We start from the raw sequence: 19585 nt of genomic DNA, 5'->3' as shown, positions 1-19585 counted from the left end.
GTGACTCATGTAAAACATGATCAAAAGGTAAAGCGAAAGAAAAAAAACGTAGCAGGACAAGTCCTGGCCTACAATTCAAAGAATTTTCAAGCCATTTAAAAAAAATTCTATCAAAAAATCGAATAAAATCGAATCGAAAAAAATAAATATCTAAGCGAAAATGCCGCATGTGAACAAAAAACCACGAGCTAGAAACCGAACTTTTGTTCATACACCATTTTCTCTCTACTTAAAAATCAGATTGAAAAAAGTTCACGCTGCAACACCACTCGCTTTTTCGCTCCACTTCCTGTTTCGGCGTGAACAAAATCGCCTCAATTGCACTTCAAAATTCATGGAAATGAGGTAGCAGATCTTTAAAAACATTGCAGCACAAGTACTGACCCACAATTCAATGAATTTTAATTGAATTTCAGGACTAAACAAACAACTAGACCACGAACGGACTATGAATGGCTTGGAAAATCTATTTGGAAACAAATCAGCTAAAAAAATTTCAGCAAAAATCTTTGTCAAAATGCCGCATGTGCACAAAAAAAAACCAACAGCGAGAAAGCGAAAATTTGTAATAACACCGTTTCCTCACTCCCAGTCACAATTAGAGCAAAAAATCACACCACAAAACCACTCGCTTTTTTGCTCCACTTACTGTTTCGGCGTGACTAAAACCATCACTTCAATAACTTCAAATGCCATGAAAATTTGTGAACAGATCTTTGAAAAAGAGCGCACCAATACAATTCAAATTCTGTGAATTGTAAAAAAAAGGAGAACGCCTAAATAATAGCTCTCGAGAGGCTGACAGAAGCTACAAAAATCTTTAATTTCTTCTTTTGCTTCGAACACCTTGTTTGATTACCTTGTTTTTTTTCAAGAAAAAAAGTGATAAGATGCGTTGGGATTCACTAATTGCCCATTAGTTTTGCTTTTAAACGCACTTAGTGAGCAAGGAGAACAAACCGAACTACAAAACTGGGCCAGACTTAAAAAGAACCGTTCGTATGATAACAAATATTTGCAGCGTAAATCATTCATAAAAATCTATCCAGAGATCGAATGAACCCAATCGAATAACGTCGGGCAATTTGCTCTCAAACAACCGGCGAGCGGTTGGCTTCGTCAGTAGCTAGCATCGGTTTAGTGAGGCTAACAGTAGATTAATTGAAGGGGCGTAAGGTGAGCGCAGCGGGGGTGCAAAAGTGTATTGGAGGGGACTAATGTGAGGGCGGTGGGTGGAAGACGGTATGGGATCAATTTTAAAGAACCGCCCTTCACAACATAACTATAAGTCTCCAAAACAGTTTCTGTTAATCACACACTTGAAAGCTAGTGGGCTGAACGGCTCTAAGAGAACTAAATTCAAACGGGCGCTTCCTTTTAATCCCGTTTCTGAAGACGAAAGTCAAATGGGTCAGCCGAAAAACCGGCCCAGCGAAAAATTGCATAAGACAAACAGGATTAAAATATTTGCTACAAATTGCTTTTGAGAGCAATTAACAATCATTTTCTAAAAAGTGCTTCATCAACAAAGAGAGAGAAAAAGAGAGAGATAAATCGTCAACGAGAAAGAAAAGGAAGGAAACCCTATTCGACAGAAAGAAAGCGAGATATTTTCCCAGATGGGATTCGACTCTGCAACTTCTAGTTTTCTAGCCTTGGTAGTAAATAAATCATAAAGAAAAAACTGAAAAAGGTAAAATTAAACAAAAGTTTTCAACTTCGCAGTAAAAAATTCGAAACAATTTTTTCTCTCACAAGTTCTGTCAAATAACCCATCACCAAGACTTAAAAATTTTCGTGGGCCAGTAATGGTCGTTAAACATTAAAAAAAGCAAAAAATATTGAAACTTTTGAAACAATTGCAAAATTTAGAAATATCTTGCGAAAATTCAAGATATTAATATCTTAAGAACAATTTTGGTGTCTCAAGAGACTATCCAGTATCCCTGCTTCAAGCCTGAAATAGTATCACTGGCTCAGAAAGATCCATACATTTGGAACATGATAAAATTATAAATGAATATTAATCACTATTCGATTAACTCTAGAAACTATGCAGTAGCTGATTATCAAACCTTGAAGGAGGTCCCAGGGCCCGTGGTGCCGGAAAAACTTTAAAAACATGAAGAATTGCAAATATTTTTTTAAAAAATTGCTTAAATTCGTGCTATTAAAATCTTGAGAAACATTCCATTAAATTTATGAACTATGCAGTAACATTTTATCAATACCCTAGAGAAAGCTCCGTGGCTCTTGAAGCTAGAGCCTGAAAAATGACAAAAATTTTCAAAAAACTTTCAAAAGTTGTTAGTTTTGTAAAAAAAAATTGCAAAAACTTGTGATATTAAAAAGTTCAAACTTAAACCATGACCAATAAAAAATTTCCAGCAACTTATTATAAAACCCTAACGGAGGTTTTCTGACCCTTGAGGCTCAAAAAACCTGAATAATGACTACCTGTTTATCCCGTTTTTGAGGACGAAAAGTCAATTGCATCAGACGAAAAATCGGTCAAGCGAAAAGTAGCATTAAAAAAGACCGACAGGACTGATATAATTGCTACAAACTTCGTTTGAGAGCAATTAATACAGAAGACGAGCAAACCTATTGCTACCAATTTTTGAGAGCAATTCAGCATATTTCCAACAATATCTAACTATGGGGAAGAGCAATTTATCTTTCTCTATTGAATGATGCGGATAAATGGCATTCTCTTTCGAGACGCAAATCAGCATTTCAAACCAAAAATAGCTTTAGGAGATTTTAAAAAACTTCTGAAAACTACCTAAATCTGAGAGCAAGGTATTATTAGTTAAATTTAGCTTTGCCCTGTTTTATTTAATTAGGCTCTGGTTAAAAAATTCTGGATTCAACCCGGAATGCATACCAACTTTTGAATAAGCTGTTTGGTGGTATTGAGCGGCGCAGTTGCAACCGTCAGCAAAATCTGTCTGTAGTACGTTGCAAGTATCATGAAATTCCCTATCTGCTCTCGATCCGTACTCGGAGACGTTGCCATAAAATTTTCAAGAACCATTTCGGAGGTTCGCTGCCATTGAAGAGAGGAATTAAACATCCCAACTCGTTCCACAACATGGTCAAACGCCTGACGATTTTGTCCGCAATTGATCAGTTCGTTTAGATATTGACACTGGGCGTCAATGTCGGTAGGATGCTTTGTTGACTTCTGTCGCATCTCCGACAAATGATCACCTGACTTGCGACTTGAAACAATATCGCGTATTTCGGTAACCTGAAATAGAAACTGACTTTGAGCAAGATCAACTAACACAGCAAATAGTTTGCCCTAACAGCATAATTAATTGATTCCGTTTTCATCGATTCATGTAAACATTTTGTCAGTTTAACTTATTTTTTTTGAAACTGAACTCATCAATCTTCCAATTAACTTGTGCGCTTCAATGTTGCAAAAAACAATTATAAATCAGGTTTAACTCTGCAAAATAGGTTCAATCATGAACTAAAATCCAGATTCATGCACATAAAAATTTTCCATTTGAACATTTGCCAATTTTAGCTATTACTAACCTTCGCCTCACAAGGGTAACGTCTTTCTACTTCTTTTAACCATTTCTCTGCTTGTTCCATTGGATTCAACTTAGCCGCTAGAAGAGCAACTTTCATCAAAGCGTCGCGGCAATCAGGTTGAAGTCGTAACACATCTTTATACGTGTGTAAAGCATCTTGTTCACAACCTTCGGCAAGCTCGATGTCGGCCAGCAACTTGTGAGCTCGCCAGTCAGAATTTCCCACGGATTGTAGGAAAGAATTGATGTATGTTTTCGCTTCCTCGTAACAATGTGCTTCGAAATATAGTCGAGCCAAGTTGAACGAATGTTTTCCATCCTGTAATCGAAATCCAGGTTAATTTCATGTTTTATGATATATTTTAAAATTATTAACTAAATACTGCTGAAAAAGCTGTGAAAGTTGCGGGGCAATCGGCTAACAAAGGAGCTTCAAATGATGTTATTTGAGCATATATAGGCCACCGCAAAAATAACCGCCGTTACACCAGCCTAATTTTACAAAATTAACAGCCTAATTTTATTCTAAGTTTGAAAAACTGTTTTAGTTTGGTCTGCAATTTTGTTAGATCCGATAAATATGGTCTTATTTTTGACGAAAAAAGTCTGAATTTTGAAAATCTTAGGATAAATTTTAGCCAAAAAACGGATTCAGCAATCCTACTTTATCTTAAAAGATAAAATCAATAACACCACCGTTAAAAAATTTAACATATTGTACCAAAAATTGACAAAAATTTGAAAATACGGAAAATGTGAATAAAAACAAGGTAATATCGTCTACTAATCACAGAACTTTAAACCTCGCTAACTCCCTGTAAAATGCAAAAATAAAAAAAAATCTTTTTAATTCCATATTATACGCTGGACGGGTTTTCTAATGATACCACTCACAACTCTCTACGATGATTACATCGATCGGTCAAAATTGACTGATCATAAAATCATTTGAGTATACAGTCCCCCACTGAAGTGGGTGGGAACAATTATCTTTACAATCACTTTTCCGATCTGAATTTCTCTGAATACCCCCATATAGTATGCGGTAATTTCAATGTTGATTCTTTTCACGTCAAGTCAAAATGAGGCGAAAATTTGTGATTACTCTCATTTAATTTGGCGGGACCTTTGTTTTAAATACAATTTTCGCACAGGTGAAACCCGACACTCCAGACATCTATCGGCTTAATTTTTATCAACATTCAAGGCGAAACGGAATATCATAAAACGAATTTAATTGACCATAATGCTGACAATTTTTACCAAAGAAATGAACTTGATACGAAAAATGATTCACAGCTCAGGCAATTGAATGATTTGAAAAATGAAGGAACCAAAACTAAAACTCAATTAGGAATTTTCCAAAATAATTCACACACAGAATCATAAACAATGAAATTGTGCCTAATGTCTTTTAAGGAACAAATGAACTGAAGAACGGTGGAATTACTGAACAACTCGTTTGTGGTAGGTGAGACTTAAGTATCAGAGGATCCATTTAATATTAAACGTAACCTCAGCAGACAAAAAAGTGAAAGTCAAAATTAAAACACTATTTTTGTAGAACTAATAAGGTCAAAGCTAACAAAATGATTGAAAGATTGATTGGGCCCCAGCAAATCATTGAGGTTAAATTTTTGTGTAAAGGCTCGTTTATCTTAGAATAGGAGGAGCTTTAAAAAATTCACAGTTTTTGAGCTTTATATATAGTCTCTCTTCAAGGAATTGGTACAAACTGTCAGCGGTTCAAGATGCGAAGAGAAGATATCTTAACCAATATCATGTGAAGAACTGACTCTGCGATTTTCATACGCACATACGATCAATACTTCACTAGAAACACAAATACTTCTCACATAGAACGCCCGTAATTCAGTTCGCTAGAAAACTAACAATTCGGCTCGTGTGAGACTGTGCGTAGCATAGAATGTTCCAAAATACGTGTCAATGTTACAAAAGAAAACATTCATTGCTTTAAAAGGAAACGCTCATTTGACTATCAGTTTTGCAAAACTATGTCTTGAAACAATATTTGGAGTGACTTTTATTGCAACTTTCTTTAATAAGAAAACAGAAAAAAAAATCTTAGCCTCCATTTTGTTATGATTTTAAGATATTAAAACCATACCCGTTCTCAATTAATTTGCAACACAAAAAAGCTCCTCTAGAAGTGTAGGTTCAGCAAGAACGATAAATTGCTATGAAAAACTATCACAGACAGTAATTTAATACACACAAAAAAAAAGAAACAAACCGACTAATGTCGGACGAACTGCTCTTGAACGACAGGCGAGGAAATTTAATTCAGGGGCTGTAGCCTAGATAATTTTTCTTTAATGGTGCAAAAATAGGTTACCGAGCCGTGATTCGAACCATTGAGTTTCCGCTCCCTGACGGGGAACACTACCGACTCGGCTATCAGGCCCTTTTCCTTGCTTTGCTGAAATCGATTTTATTTTAGCAACAAGCTTTACTTTTAATTCGAGTGAGAGCAATAGAGATCACTCAAAAATTAAGAACGAAAGCGTGAACAGGTCACTTGAGAAGTCAGAGAATGTTCTAGAAAAGCGCAAAACGGTCAAGCGAAAAATTTACATTAAAAAAGACGAACACATTTCCAACAATTACTATGAAATTCGTTCAAGAGCAATTAAACGATCAGTTTACACGCTAGAAGTAGCATTTTTTTCTCATTTAATTATTTTCTCAGTGAAAACATTCGCAAACGATGTAATCTTCACCAATTAGTAAATACAAGAACAGCTCAAAATTCTTTCTCAAAATGTCAACTGTAACGCTAAGAAATCATCAAAGATTAAAGTTATTGATTATGACAACCCTTGTCTTTCTGGTAAGAACTCCGTGGAACTGTTTTTATTTGTCCGATATTCGGAAAACTTCCAATTACGACCAATTTGTATCAAAGAAGACAAAAAAGTTTTCTGTTCAAGAGTTATGTGACCAACAAAAAATTTAAAACCCTTACCTTTTTGTAATGAAACACAACTTTGCTGTATTTCAATTACCTCACGCAAGAGAATTCTATATTAACGATTCAATCAATTTTCAGTCAACTGCCGAAAACAAATTCCAAAGCTCAACCAGCATAAGCTTAGAAAACGGTTACTGTGCTGTCATAGTAAAATTTCTTCGCTTTTTTCCTAGAACGACTGTTTTTTTTTCTGTTCTGTTACAATTGCTCATATGTGATCAATTCTGCTAATCAATTGTATAGAGCCCTTAACTACCTCGTGGACCAAATTTTGGCCAATATTCTGCAGCAATTGAGAAAAACTTTTTGCCCAAATACACAACTATTTCTAATTCTTGTGAAAAGCGCAAATATCAAAATCAAAATAATTCTGAAGTATGGTGGTTGCAAAAGAAAAATATTGTTTCCCGTTCTTTCCTCAAGCGTATCCTTTTCCTGTGGTCCTGTTTTTTAATGTCCCTTAGACAGGAAACTCAAATTTTTGCTTCATTGTAACACTCAAAATGATGAAGGTTTGAAATGTTTAACGAGTCTTCAAGCAAAGTTTCGCATAAAAAATACTAGACAAATCAAGTTTTTTTTATCTCGAAAAACTTTTCTGTATTTGAGTATATTTTTCAAAAAAAGCAAGATTATATTGGTGACATTTTCTCAATTTTTTCTCAACAGAAATTGGCTGTCAACCAAAATTAGCGGAGTGCTTAAATTCTAAAGCTTCTTAAAGCATCAGGAACAATCCACAGAATAAAGTCTTTCTTTAAAAAAATTAGTCTGTGAAATTGAGGCTCTAATTTGCACACTGAATTATTTGATCGATATGCCAGAGAAACTGCCAATGCGATAAACGAAAATGTTAAACCTCGTTTGGTTGTTTCCATTTTCCCAAGAATTTTCTTTTACATAAGGAGTAACACAATTGTTCTTTGCCTTTTTCTTATGTTATCGCCTATTTAATTTTTCAATGCCCGTGTTCTATATACTAAAACTTCCTTTTTCCTTTTCCTCCTGCTTTCCTTTCAATTAATGAAAACAGCTCCCCTTTTCCATCCAGCAAATTTTGCAGTTTCTGTTTATAAAAAAATCAAAATTAGCCTTTAAGGCCACGAAATGATGTTCTTTTTTTCTCTATAATTTGTCAAAAAAGTAAAATTTTGACGACAGAAAAAAGCCTTCCTCGCATTTATATTACCTCGTTTTTGAAAAATGATGGAACAATTAATATTATTGGGAATATTGATTTCTAAATTCAAAGATCAGCAAAGAATTTCAACTCTGAAACCGGAACATGCGAGTGGTTTTTGCACCATGTGCCGTGATAACTAGATGTTGCTAAATGAGAACCTTTCAAGTGCCTTTTGGTGAATTTTTACGGGCAACACTTATTCTATTTCCCCTTTAATTGTTCTGTACACAAGACCGTAATAAAAACTTGTTCACAATTTAGTCATGAGACACTTGCCGGGCCAATGGACAATTTGGCGCTCTCACTTGGTGAACGCAAAGTAAGCCGACATAAAAGCAAGCCGAAAGTTATGTAATATTCATGTAATCTGTCAGAAATAATACATTGTTTACCGTTACAATCAAAACTGCGCATAGTATTATAGTGCATAATGTATTCCAATGCACCAAAGAAACAAAAAACGTCAATTTTTAGACATCTAGTGGGTACGGACCTCAGCTGACCGCTGTCCATGACCATGCCTCTCATCTGCTGTGGGATGTAATCCGGATACCGCGGGCGGGTTATCGCGGCGAAGCGCGCCCACCGGCCCGCCAGGGGCAACTTAAAATACGGGTTATCCCAAAATTTTTCGGCTTACTTGACCTCATTTTTCGGCTTGCTTAACCGCCACCCTCTCACTTGAATGACCATTAATTAGTTTCCCCGATTAAAGAATATTGATTGATATGAGCTGTTTTTGCTCGTTCAAAAAATTCATTATCATTGAGGGATGCACTTTCCGTTAAAATTACTCTTTTTCACTGCTGGGTCAACAATCTTCCACTCAATCCTCAAAATACTTAAAAACAATAAAACAAAGTTTTCCTCGTTTTAATTAACACTGAATCCTTTTACATCTATCGGTAATAGCTTCATTTTAACCTTGAACGCCATACTTCATGAATTATAATTTTTCTTAATTAATCGACGCTGTGCTGTATTTGTAATTAAAGCTTTGTATCTTTGTCCTAGGACAATAGATCTGAGACACTATCGAAATTGGATACATGAAATAGGTTTTCAACACAAAATACCCAATACAGAGTGCTATTTCTGGACAAATACCGAGTGCTAATTTGTACTAGGATTGTTGAACGAAAAGATCAAAAGGAATAAATAGGGTATAATGGCACATTTGGGCATCGCTATCGCTCATGCGCAATTATTATTTGACATTGCCGACAGACTGCTGGAATAGCTGCGAAATAGACTTGCGTGCCGTCAAACACAACGCAGAGTTTTAACAACGCAGAGTTTCGAACCCTTAACCGCCCGCAGCGTTAGAATCGGAAGCATTAACCACTCGGCAATCAAGCCCTTGCAACAATCCCTTATCTTACAGTCAATTTTGCTTTAGGAACAGGCATAATTTCTGAATGCGATCAATTTAGGTCAAGCAAAATGCAAGAAATTAAGCATGAAAAAGTCAAGCGAAAGACGACGAAAACATAGCCGGAAGAATTCCGGAAGCGACTCGAAGCGTCAAAACTTCACTTACAAAACCGTTATTGCAGCGGAAGCCACTACCTTTTGTATTAAACCATTAACTCACGACCTCCCAGGTCTGCTCTAAAAATTGGTGAAACTTGAACCACTGTCACCAAGAGAAACAAAATGCAGCAAAATTTTATATTTTTGAAAACGTTTGGTAACGTTAAAAAATCCGAAATAATTAAGGTGGTCAAAAACTTGATAGTCTGAAAAAGCTGACAAGGTTATCAATTGCCCTCAAATAATTCATGATTCTAACCTGAAAAACATCGCGAAAGCAAACAGGAGATAATAATCTTAGAAACTAAGTCAAATCTTTTCAAAAAAGAAAGCTCAAATTTAAGAATAAGATAACACCTACAATTACACTTCTAATCACTGCAATTAAGACGAAAAACAACACGCACCTAATCGTTGTTGTACATGTGCTAGATGCTAGACAACATGATTTCATACTAAATCAAAAATAAAATTGATCATAGAAAAGACACGAAAAATATTCAAAGGCAAAAAATTGTTTATTAACACCAAGGCCGGAAAAAAGTTGCAGTACATAGTATTAAACGGAAATTTTGGAAAATGCTTGCTAGCAAAATCTCAGTACTGCCTTATGTTGAATGAAATCAATTTCAAACCAAAGAAATGACGAAAATCTAAGAAAAAGCTGAGATCATTCACTTTTTACAACTGAAAAAATCAATATACCGAAAATAAACGTAGGTGCCAGGACAAAGCTACAATGATACTAACTAGAATGTGAAGAATATGGGCACAATGTAAGGAACAAAAAGACATTCTTAATTTTTGAAAGTTAAAAATCAATTTCAAAAATTCAAGAAAAACGAATACATTTCATTGTTCAGCATTCAAGACACAGAAAAGATAACTAGTCATCCGATACAAAGATCTATCCTCTTGAAGAGAACAAAAAATAGGAAAAAACAGAATTCATAAATACGAAACATTGAAACATTTTGCAAAAAAAATGGTCAAAGAACTTTTAAGTTAAGACTGCACTTATGAAAAAGTGTTAACTGTTTTTCCAAAACTTTAAGCCAAAGAATGATTTAATTTTCATTGAAACGAAATTAAAGTCCCACATGTTGCACAAAAAGAACTATTTCTAGCAATTACAACCAAAATGCAAACAAAAATCTGACGAAAATCGGAAAACTACCGAAATCGGATTAGCATATGTACAATTTTATGAAACAAAATTACATCGAGGTAGAAAGAGGCGTTGAGTATATAAATTATAAAAGAGAAGTTGCCATATTAACTGATTTGTGACAAAAAGACGGTTAAAAGATCCAAAAATGAAGGAATTAATAGAAAAAAAGCCAAAAATTAACTAAAAAATCAAGAAATATGCGCCAATTTTCAATTTGAAACGCATTTTCAGGCTCTTCAAAACATTGTGGCGTCAATTTCCGAGGTTAAAATTTCAATATAGTATCGAACAAAAATTATTTCTACAAGAAACCAAATAAAAAGCAAAAAAATTGGGCCACTTAGACGAAACAACGGCTAAAAACGGGTATCTATATGTGCCATTCAGTCAAAAACTACTTTTCAAAGTCAAAAAGTCGTTCACTAAACGCAGCGCATGATCAAAAAACTTCTCCCGCTTAGCAAAAATCTGTTCACCAAGACAGCTTTTCTCACTTTCGCTTTTATGTCTAAATGCCGCGTGAACAAATCTACTTCCTGTAAAAAAAACCGAGAGAAAACCAATACTCCTCTTCGAGTCGTAACAAAAAACCAAGAGCACCGCAATATAGCTCCGGTCATCTTACAGCTATATTGTTTTTAATGAGGATTTTCCGCTTGTAGCTGCGGGCACTTGGTCCTGATTGGCTTTATTAAAACAATGTCCTCTTGTTTATAAAAAAGAATTAAAAACAAGCTGATGCTGTTAACATGCTAGCTCGAAATATGTTCGGTTTTGATAGATTCATATCACACACCCACGGCTCGAACTCCCGTAGAATAAAACGGTTATAGAACAGAATGCCTAAGATGAGAATTGTAACCAAATAACTCTGATTGGTTGATTTTAAATCATCACTATGAAGGCATTGTTGAGATACTTTGTTGAAGAGGTTCTCATAAAAAGACCAGCAGGACTAATACAAGTGCTACATTCTTGGTTTGAGAAAGACTCAATTAAAAGAAAGACCCTCCCTTAGAATGGTTGTCGGTCAACTTCATTTCAGAGCAATTAATAACTCAACTGTCCAATAACACCAGATTGTCATTACGGGACATAAAACCCATGCACATAGTTGAATTAATTTCCTCTAATCAGATTGTTCGGCCAATTAAATTTAAACATTCGGCTCTGATTTGTTTTTATCAAATGCCGCTCGGTGTTCGCTGTCTCGAAGTCCTAGCACCTAACGGAAAAATCCGCACTTCTTATTAATCCTTATTAATTTTTCCCAGTTGCGCTCGAATGAGCGATGACCCCTGCACATTTGAACATTCAAAAGAACAAAAAGTTAGCTAAGGCATACCTTTCCGCCAGCTTGTGATAAGACTAGCTTTGCGTGTTTATCGATTGACTCTTTAGTCTTCATTGCGATCTAAAAAGTGAAGGGACCAAAATTAGACATGGCACAGGAAGTCCAATTATTAACAGAAACTCAGATTTTCCCCATTATAACCACACGAATTTTATTTAAAAAAAACAAGGTTTATCCTCAATGGTGTTCTAAGATTAATCGTTTAATTCCTCGCATTGGCCTTCAATAGTAGCAGTAGTTTAAATGAAAAAAAACGTCAATTAAGAAAAAGCCCCACCCCTTATAGAGTAGTCGGTCAGATCGGGGGCGGCAAGTAATTTAGATATTGCGATCAAAACATCTGCACATGGCAGCTTCATTGCAACTGCGGAACGTGCAGAGAGAATTGAACAAAATTTTAATGTGTGAATCTAGGTTTAATAGTCCCCTGTAAATCCCACTGAAAATCCTCAAAAACAAACAAACAAACAATACATAATAAATTCTGACAGTAGCCAAACGTCAAAGCATCGTAAATAAATAAAGATAACTTATGTTGGAATAAGAAAGGGTACAATATTATTGTAGTTGTTGGGGTTTCGCAGCTGCTTGCAGGGATAACTAAATCCCAGCCGCTTTGTCTGAAAAACTTATGCTCGTGTTTCAGCAAAAATGACAGTCACAGAAAATTGCCACGCACAGAGGTTTTGCTAATCGAACCTTCCATTGACAAATTTCCACATGAGAGTCAGCAATCGGTTTTATTAGACATGTTGCACAAGTTGTGCTGACGTATCTCGATATTCGATTTACTAATCGTGTCGTTCGGTAGTAATTCCGTTCATGCTTTTCTGTTCTTTTATTATTCGTGATGATAGACCGTGCTGTTAAAGATGTGTGACCGTCCCTCGAGTGTATGTTCGGGTGAGAGCTCATAATGGTCCATTTGATTTATAACGCAAAGCATAATAATTAGATGCGTGAACATTGGACGGGTAGGATGTTTAACAATCTTGATTGTCTAACATGCGATGTCGCTTTGTTACCGGTTATCCCTCTAACAGTCTATTCTGAAAGTGCTCAAGCATTTGCAAGTCTGATTATGTTGTTGCCGCACGTGAGAATTTGTAAAGAAGAACAGGTAGGGTAAGAGACTTGAGAGGCCTAGTTTAGGTTAGCAACATTTGGTACGTAACATTTGATAAGCAATAATTGGTTAGCTGAGCATGTAGAACACCGTTTGCTTTCTTTATTCTCTCTTCAATGTCAGCGCGTCAGGATAGGTCCCACGTTAGGTGAACTCGTAGGTCCTTTTTATGGCCTTTTGGTGCATTGTTCCAACCAAGGTGAAATTGTGATCTTCCCCTCTGAAACCTTTTTTTCACATTTGTGGTAACTTTGAATTGAGATTTGAATTTATGGGGTGATTCAAGACAACAACAAAAAAAACAACATTGTTAATTTCCTCTGGTACACATAAGAATAAAAACCAAATGGTAAAAGAGGCAATGTAAAGTTAAGAATATATCATTATGTAAAATTATAGAATAATTAATTTGCCTAACTAAAAACAAGACATTAAATTAGTAAAAATGGCCTAAAATGCGAGCATAAAATGTTCTCACAAATTTATATGTACATCATGAAGATTAAAGAACAAAATTAAAATCTAATGCTCTCAATGCCATCTTTTATATCTGTTACTTTTGGGTCCTCCAAAAATTCTTTCCGAAAATATTCCTTCAGTTCTTGTTTTAAGGAAGCTTTCGATGTTGCTTTCCGTCTAATATTAGAAGGCAGACTATTGTAGGTTGGAATGGCTCGTGCACTAAAAGAATCAGTTAAAAACTTATTGTTCCTTCTTTTATCGGACGTTATTTTTTTGACCTGTCATGTTGTTTTATTCTCATGGTAGAGAGAGGTTCAATTTTAAATGCTGGAAGATCGTTGCTGAGTAAGCGAAAACAATATTTCGAGCAATGATATTTCAAGAGAAAAGAAACTGGTAATATTTTGCTTCGAAGTTTGAGATCTGTAGACCGATCGTATTTTCTCCAATTAAAAATGATTTCTATTCCCCAATTCAATTGTTTTTCTAAAGTTGTGAGTAATGACTTTTGCAATCCTATCAGAATTAGAGCGGAATAATGTAGATGACTTATTACTATTGCTTCAAGTAATAAAACTTTCCATTTCTCTGGTAAACATTTACTCAGTGTATTCTTTTCCACAAGCCAATCTCTGAAGAATCTTTTTCACTTCTCCATCAAATTTAAGTTTGCTATCAATAATTACGCCAAGATACTTCACACTATTTGATTCTGCTACTCTTCCATTTTCGACATTAAGAACAGTATTTGTTAACCTCTTCCTGGTTCTGAACACAATATATTCTGTTTTTTTTTTGTGTTTTCGCCACTAACTGGGACTTTGCAAAAATATCAATTTTTTTAGATGTTATGTTCAAGCTTTTTTATGCAGTTGTAAACAAAGTCTCGAATGACTTCTTTCAACAGCAGATGTTGTCCGGCTGAAATGTTACAGCTTCATTTGAATGCAGGTATTCGAGATGCATACGGAAAACTGTAGAAAAACTTTTCTCAAAAGCTATAGGAGGACATGAGTAGTACTCATAGTATAACTATGAGTTGAACATTGCTTTTCCTGGCTAAATCTGATCAAAAAGCAGTACACGTTGCAGAACGGCTTAAAAACAACAGAAACTTCAGCTAAAATCCATTTGTATAACTATATGTTTGCCTCCATGTTTTGTAAGTGTTAGCCTTCCTCACATATGCACTTTGAGAATATTGCAATGGTTTTAAACCAACAAGATTACAAGAAGATAAAAAAAATTGATATAAAACTGCATTTTTAATGAAAGAAATTCCCTGCTGAAAATTTAAATGTATATCGTTGTAAAAGAGAGCATTGTAATTTGCCATTTGACATATTGCAGACAGGGAGTATTTTGATTTTGTCAGCAAATTCTTGTGTAATATAATCGAGCAGTTTTTCATTAATTCATAAAATTTGTTGTTAGTATGTTCGTTTTTCGACAATTTTTTTAAGGGAGGCACTTCCATCAATACCATTGTTTCGGGATGAATTTTTCTTTTATTGCAGAGACAATGTCTTTGTAATTTGAGAATATTGTTTCTAAATGATCACTTTTTTGTTTTTTAATCGCATTGGTTGCATCCTGCAAAATAAAAGTAACTGTTTTCATTATTTTTTGATCGTAACCGTGTAATAATTGCAGTTTTTCCTTTGTCGTTGAGCCTGGGTACGCATGTAAACTGCAATTTTAAGGAAATGTCCAATCTTTTGCCAGATTTGATGATACTACACTTTATTAAAAAAATTTTCTTATTTCTCCTGGTTTTTTAATGTTTCAAACTTTTGAACAAAAACGCTATTTTTCGCACTCGTGTTAATTGTTGGTGTTATTATAGCTGAAGTAGTTGTTACCTGAGCCCATTATTAAGGAGTTCACTCACGGTTACCACATGCTCGGCGATGAGACTGTCCTTCTCTTCCATTTTTTGATAAAGTTCGCAAAAATTTTTATAAAGATCCGCTTTTGAACAACTATTAAACTTTTCTGCAGTCATCATCATGATTGGATTATATTACAGGAGGATATTTACAGGAGTAATTTACAATTCCTGAAATTTACAATTAGAACTTTGTTGCGGAACCTGCTGCTTAAAAACAACTATTATGCTAACGTTTAAAACTAGCAATGCATAAGAAAATGCTTCAAACGTTTAAAAAATGAACAACAAGAAGAAACTGTACAGAATGAAAGAACTGTGTGCTGTGAATGAAAGAATTGTGTAATAATACTAACACTAGTTTAGGGCGTTAGTACAAGGGTTTGCTAGGAACACTTTCAATTTGGCTTTCTGTTTTTAAGGAGCTATGAATTCAATATAGACTGTTTAGCTTATTCACTTCTTACAGCTGCTGCGAGTGCATAGAGTTCACAGAACAGCGCGTGTGAATTTAAATTTTATAAAAAAATTTAAACAAAATTTTTGACAAAAACCTTTTGTACACTTGGGGGAGTTCGTTTTTCCGAAATTGTCTGAATTTTTGTCGTGTTCAACTTTTCGACTGAAAAATCTTGTTCGGAGATCTGACTCACAGTTCTATATTTTACTGGGCTGTAGCGAAAATAAGCGTGCTCACGGTTCGTTTTCTCCTTATTCTGAGGTGGACACGTTTTCTTTCCGTTGGTTTCTAATTTGCCGTTTAAACTAGCCATCCCTGAACAAAAAATAAAAAATCTATTCATTCCGGCGTAGAACTGCTTCAGATAACAAAGAAATAGCTTCAATGTTTAAGCAGATATGCAGCAAAAATTATTATTTTGGAAACTGAATTCAGTAGTCAGCTCAGATGGTAGGATTGGTGTTCAATATTTGGAAGAAAATCTCCCTTTTTATTAACAAAATTCTGTTTGAATCTCCATGTAAAATAAACGAAACCAATATTGATATGTCAAGTTTGTTAATACTGTCCGACATTTTAAATTTCCAGGCAATTGTTGACCTCTTATCAAGAATATAGTTATAAATTAGGAATCAACAAAAACAAAATAGGATTTGAAATCTATCTTTGATCGTGAAGCCCAATGGTTTTGCATTTTCTTTTTAAGTACGTGTGACACTCACACTACCACCTTTTCATTAAAACTAAATAGTATAACTCACTTAGTATTCAAACAAGATCTTCATTCAAAACTTGTTCAAAATTTTCAAATGAATATCTTATTAAAACAAGCATTTGCAAGTCTGATTAAGCTGTTGCCTCACATGAGAATTTGAAAAGAAGAACAGGTAGGGTAAGTGACTTGCAGAGGCCTAGTTTAGGTAAGCAACATTTGGTACGTAAAATTTGATCAGCAAAATTTGAATAGCTGAGCATGTAGAACACTGTTTGCTTTCTTTATTCTCTCTTCAATGTCAGCGCGTCAGGATAGGTCCCACGTTAGGTGAACTCGTAGGTCCTTTTTATGGCCTTTTGGTGCATTGTTCCAACCAAGGTGAAATTGTGATCTTCCCCTCTGAAACCTTTTTTTCACATTTGTGGTAACTTTGAATTGAGATTTGAATTTATGGGGTGATTCAAGACAACAACAAAAAAACAACATTGTTAATTTCCTCTGGTACACATAAGAATAAAAACCAAATGGTAAAAGAGGCAATGTAAAGTTAAGAATATATCATTATGTAAAATTATAAAATAAGTAATTTGCCTAACTAAAAACAAGACATTAAATTAGTAAAAATGGCCCAAAATGCGAGCATAAAATGTTCTCACACTTTTATATGTACATCATGAAGCTTAAGGATTAAAATAAAATCTAATGCTCTCAATGTCATCTTTTATATCAGTTACTTTTGGGCCTTCAAAATTTCTTTCCAAAAAGTTTTTTATGTTTTTTTAAGGAAGCCTTCGATGTTGTTTTTTGCTCATATTGGAAGGTAGACTTTTGTAAATTGGAATGGCTCATGCAATAAAAGAATCAGTTAAAAACTTATTTTTCTTTCTTATATCGAACGTTTTTTTTGACATGTCATGTTGTTTTATTCTCATGGTAGAGAGAGGTTCAATATTAAATGCTGGAAGATCGTTGCTGAGTGAGCGAAAAAAATGTATTGAGCATTGATATTTCAAGAGAAACGAAACTGGTAAAAATTTGCTGCGAAGTTTGAGATCTGTAGACTGATCGTATTTCGTATTTTCTCTGATTAAAACTGGTTTTTGTTCTCAATTTCAATTGTTTTTCTAAAGTTGTGAGTAATAATTTTTGCAACCCTATCAGAATTAGAGCGGAATAATTTAAATGACTTATTACTATTGCTTTAAGTAATAAAACTTCTCTTTTCTCTGGTAAATTTTTACTTGGTGTTTTCAAAACTTTATTCCACAAGCCAATCTCTGAAGTATCTTTTTCAATTCTCCAACAAATTTTAGTTTGCTATCAATAATTAAGCCGAGATACTTCACACTATTTGATTCTGCTATTCTTTCATTGTCGACATTAAGAACAGTATTTGTTAACCTCTTCTTGATGCTGAACACATTATACTCTGTTTTTTGTGTGTTCATCACTAACTTGGGTTTTGCAAAAAATCAAAAATTTTGAGATCTTATGTTCAAGTTTTGTTTTTGAAGATATTTCATCGAAGTCGGATGTAAAAAGATAAGTGTCGTCTGCGTACTGGACAGCCGTGCAATATTTTTCTATAATCTTTGTGAACTCTTTGACGTAAATGTTAAATTTTAGCGGTCCTAAAATAGAACCTTGTGGAGCTCCTCTTTTCAAATTTACCTAATCTTATTCAACTCCATTCAGGACAAATCTTTGCGTTCTTTCACATAAACAGTTCTCATTTACATTGGTATTATGTTCGTCAAAACCTATATTTTCAAGTCTCCGTAACGGTATTTTGTGGTTTAGAGAATCAAAAGGCCTTGCAAGATCTAAAAACGCACTTGTAACATTTTTTTCATGTTGAGTTTTAATTTTATTTGTTCTGTCGATTTCAGGATAGCATCAATTGTTGAAATTTGTTTTCTATAACCAAATTGACTTATAGACATTAATTGCTCCCTTTCTGGGAAACTTGTGATTTGTGAACTGAACGCCTTTTCAAAAATTTTTGATATAGCAGAAGTGACAGAAATAGGCGTGTAATTGAGTGGGTCTTCGGGATTTCTTTATTTGAACAGTGGAGTTACACAAGGATGGTTCTGCGACAACCATGTTTTATTAAACGCGTATATGCAGTTGTAACCAATGTCTTGAATGAGTTCTTTCAACAGCAGATGTTGTCCAGCTAAACTTCTGGCGTTTTTATATAAAATGTTCACTCTGGAATCTAATACTTTTAACTCTTCCTTCATAAGTTCATATGGCAAAATTATTCCCGGGTTTATTTCGATATCGCCAATTTTAGTAGAAGGTACCATATAACAACCAACGAAAAATAAAGGTTGAATTTGGATGTTAAAGCACATTGCCTGCTGTTACAGCTTCATTTGAACGCAGGTATTCGAGATGCATACGGAAAACTGTAGAAAAATTTTTCTGAAATGCTATAGGAGGACATGAATAGTACTCATAGTATAACTATGAGTTGAACATCTGCTTTTGTGGCTAAATCTGATTAAAAACCATTACACGTTGCAAAACAGCTTAAAAACCACAAAAATCTGCAGCTAAAATCATTTGTATAACTATATGTTTTCCTCCATGTTTTATAGGTGTTAGCCCTACTCACATATGCACTTTGAGAATATTGCAATGGTTGTAAACGAACAAGATTACTAAAAGTTAAAAGAAATTGATTTAAAACTGCATTTTTAATGAACAGATTTCCCTGCTGAAAATTAAAATGTAAATCGTTGTAAAAGAGAGTATTGTAATTTGCCATTTGAAATGTTGCCGACAGGAAGTATTTTGATTTTTTCAGTAAATTCTTGTGTAATATACTCGCGCAGTTTTTCATTGAATTCATAAAATTTAGTGTTAGTATGTTCGTTTTTTGGCAATTTTTTTAAGGGAGGCACTTCCATCAATACCATTGTTTCGGGGCTGAACTTTTCCTTTATTGCAGAGACAATATCTTTGTAATCTGAGAATATTGTGTCTAAAAGATCACTTTTTTGTTTTAGAATAGCATTGGTTGCATCCTGCGAAATAACTGTTTTCATTTTTTTTGATCGTAACCGTGTAAAAATTGCAATTTTTTCTTTGTCGTCGAGCCTGGGTACGCATGTATACCGCAATACTGAGGAAATGTCCAATCTC

At 34.5% G+C, this 19585-nt stretch overlaps 1 protein-coding gene across 3 annotated transcripts in view; it reads right to left on the bottom strand.

The window, feature by feature from the left end:
* LOC142337517 (uncharacterized) overlaps positions 1 to 19585 on the bottom strand; it is a 320572-nt gene that overhangs the window by 99275 nt on the left and 201712 nt on the right. For all 3 annotated transcript variants that reach the window (XM_075386800.1, XM_075386799.1, XM_075386801.1), the window contains exons 2-4: positions 11773 to 11844; positions 3550 to 3867; positions 2892 to 3253 (exon numbers count right to left, since the gene is read on the bottom strand). In XM_075386800.1, the coding sequence (XP_075242915.1) occupies positions 2892 to 3253; positions 3550 to 3867; positions 11773 to 11835 (743 nt within the window). In that variant the 5' untranslated portion in view covers positions 11836 to 11844. The remainder of the gene's footprint in view (positions 1 to 2891; positions 3254 to 3549; positions 3868 to 11772; positions 11845 to 19585) is intronic.

The sequence above is a fragment of the Convolutriloba macropyga genome, chromosome 4, assembly GCF_964194025.1.
Source record: "Convolutriloba macropyga chromosome 4, txConMacr16.3, whole genome shotgun sequence".
Taxonomy (NCBI): Eukaryota; Metazoa; Xenacoelomorpha; order Acoela; family Convolutidae; genus Convolutriloba; species Convolutriloba macropyga.
The sequence above is the reverse complement of the archived record's forward strand: the minus strand, read 5'-3'. Positions and strand labels throughout refer to the sequence as shown.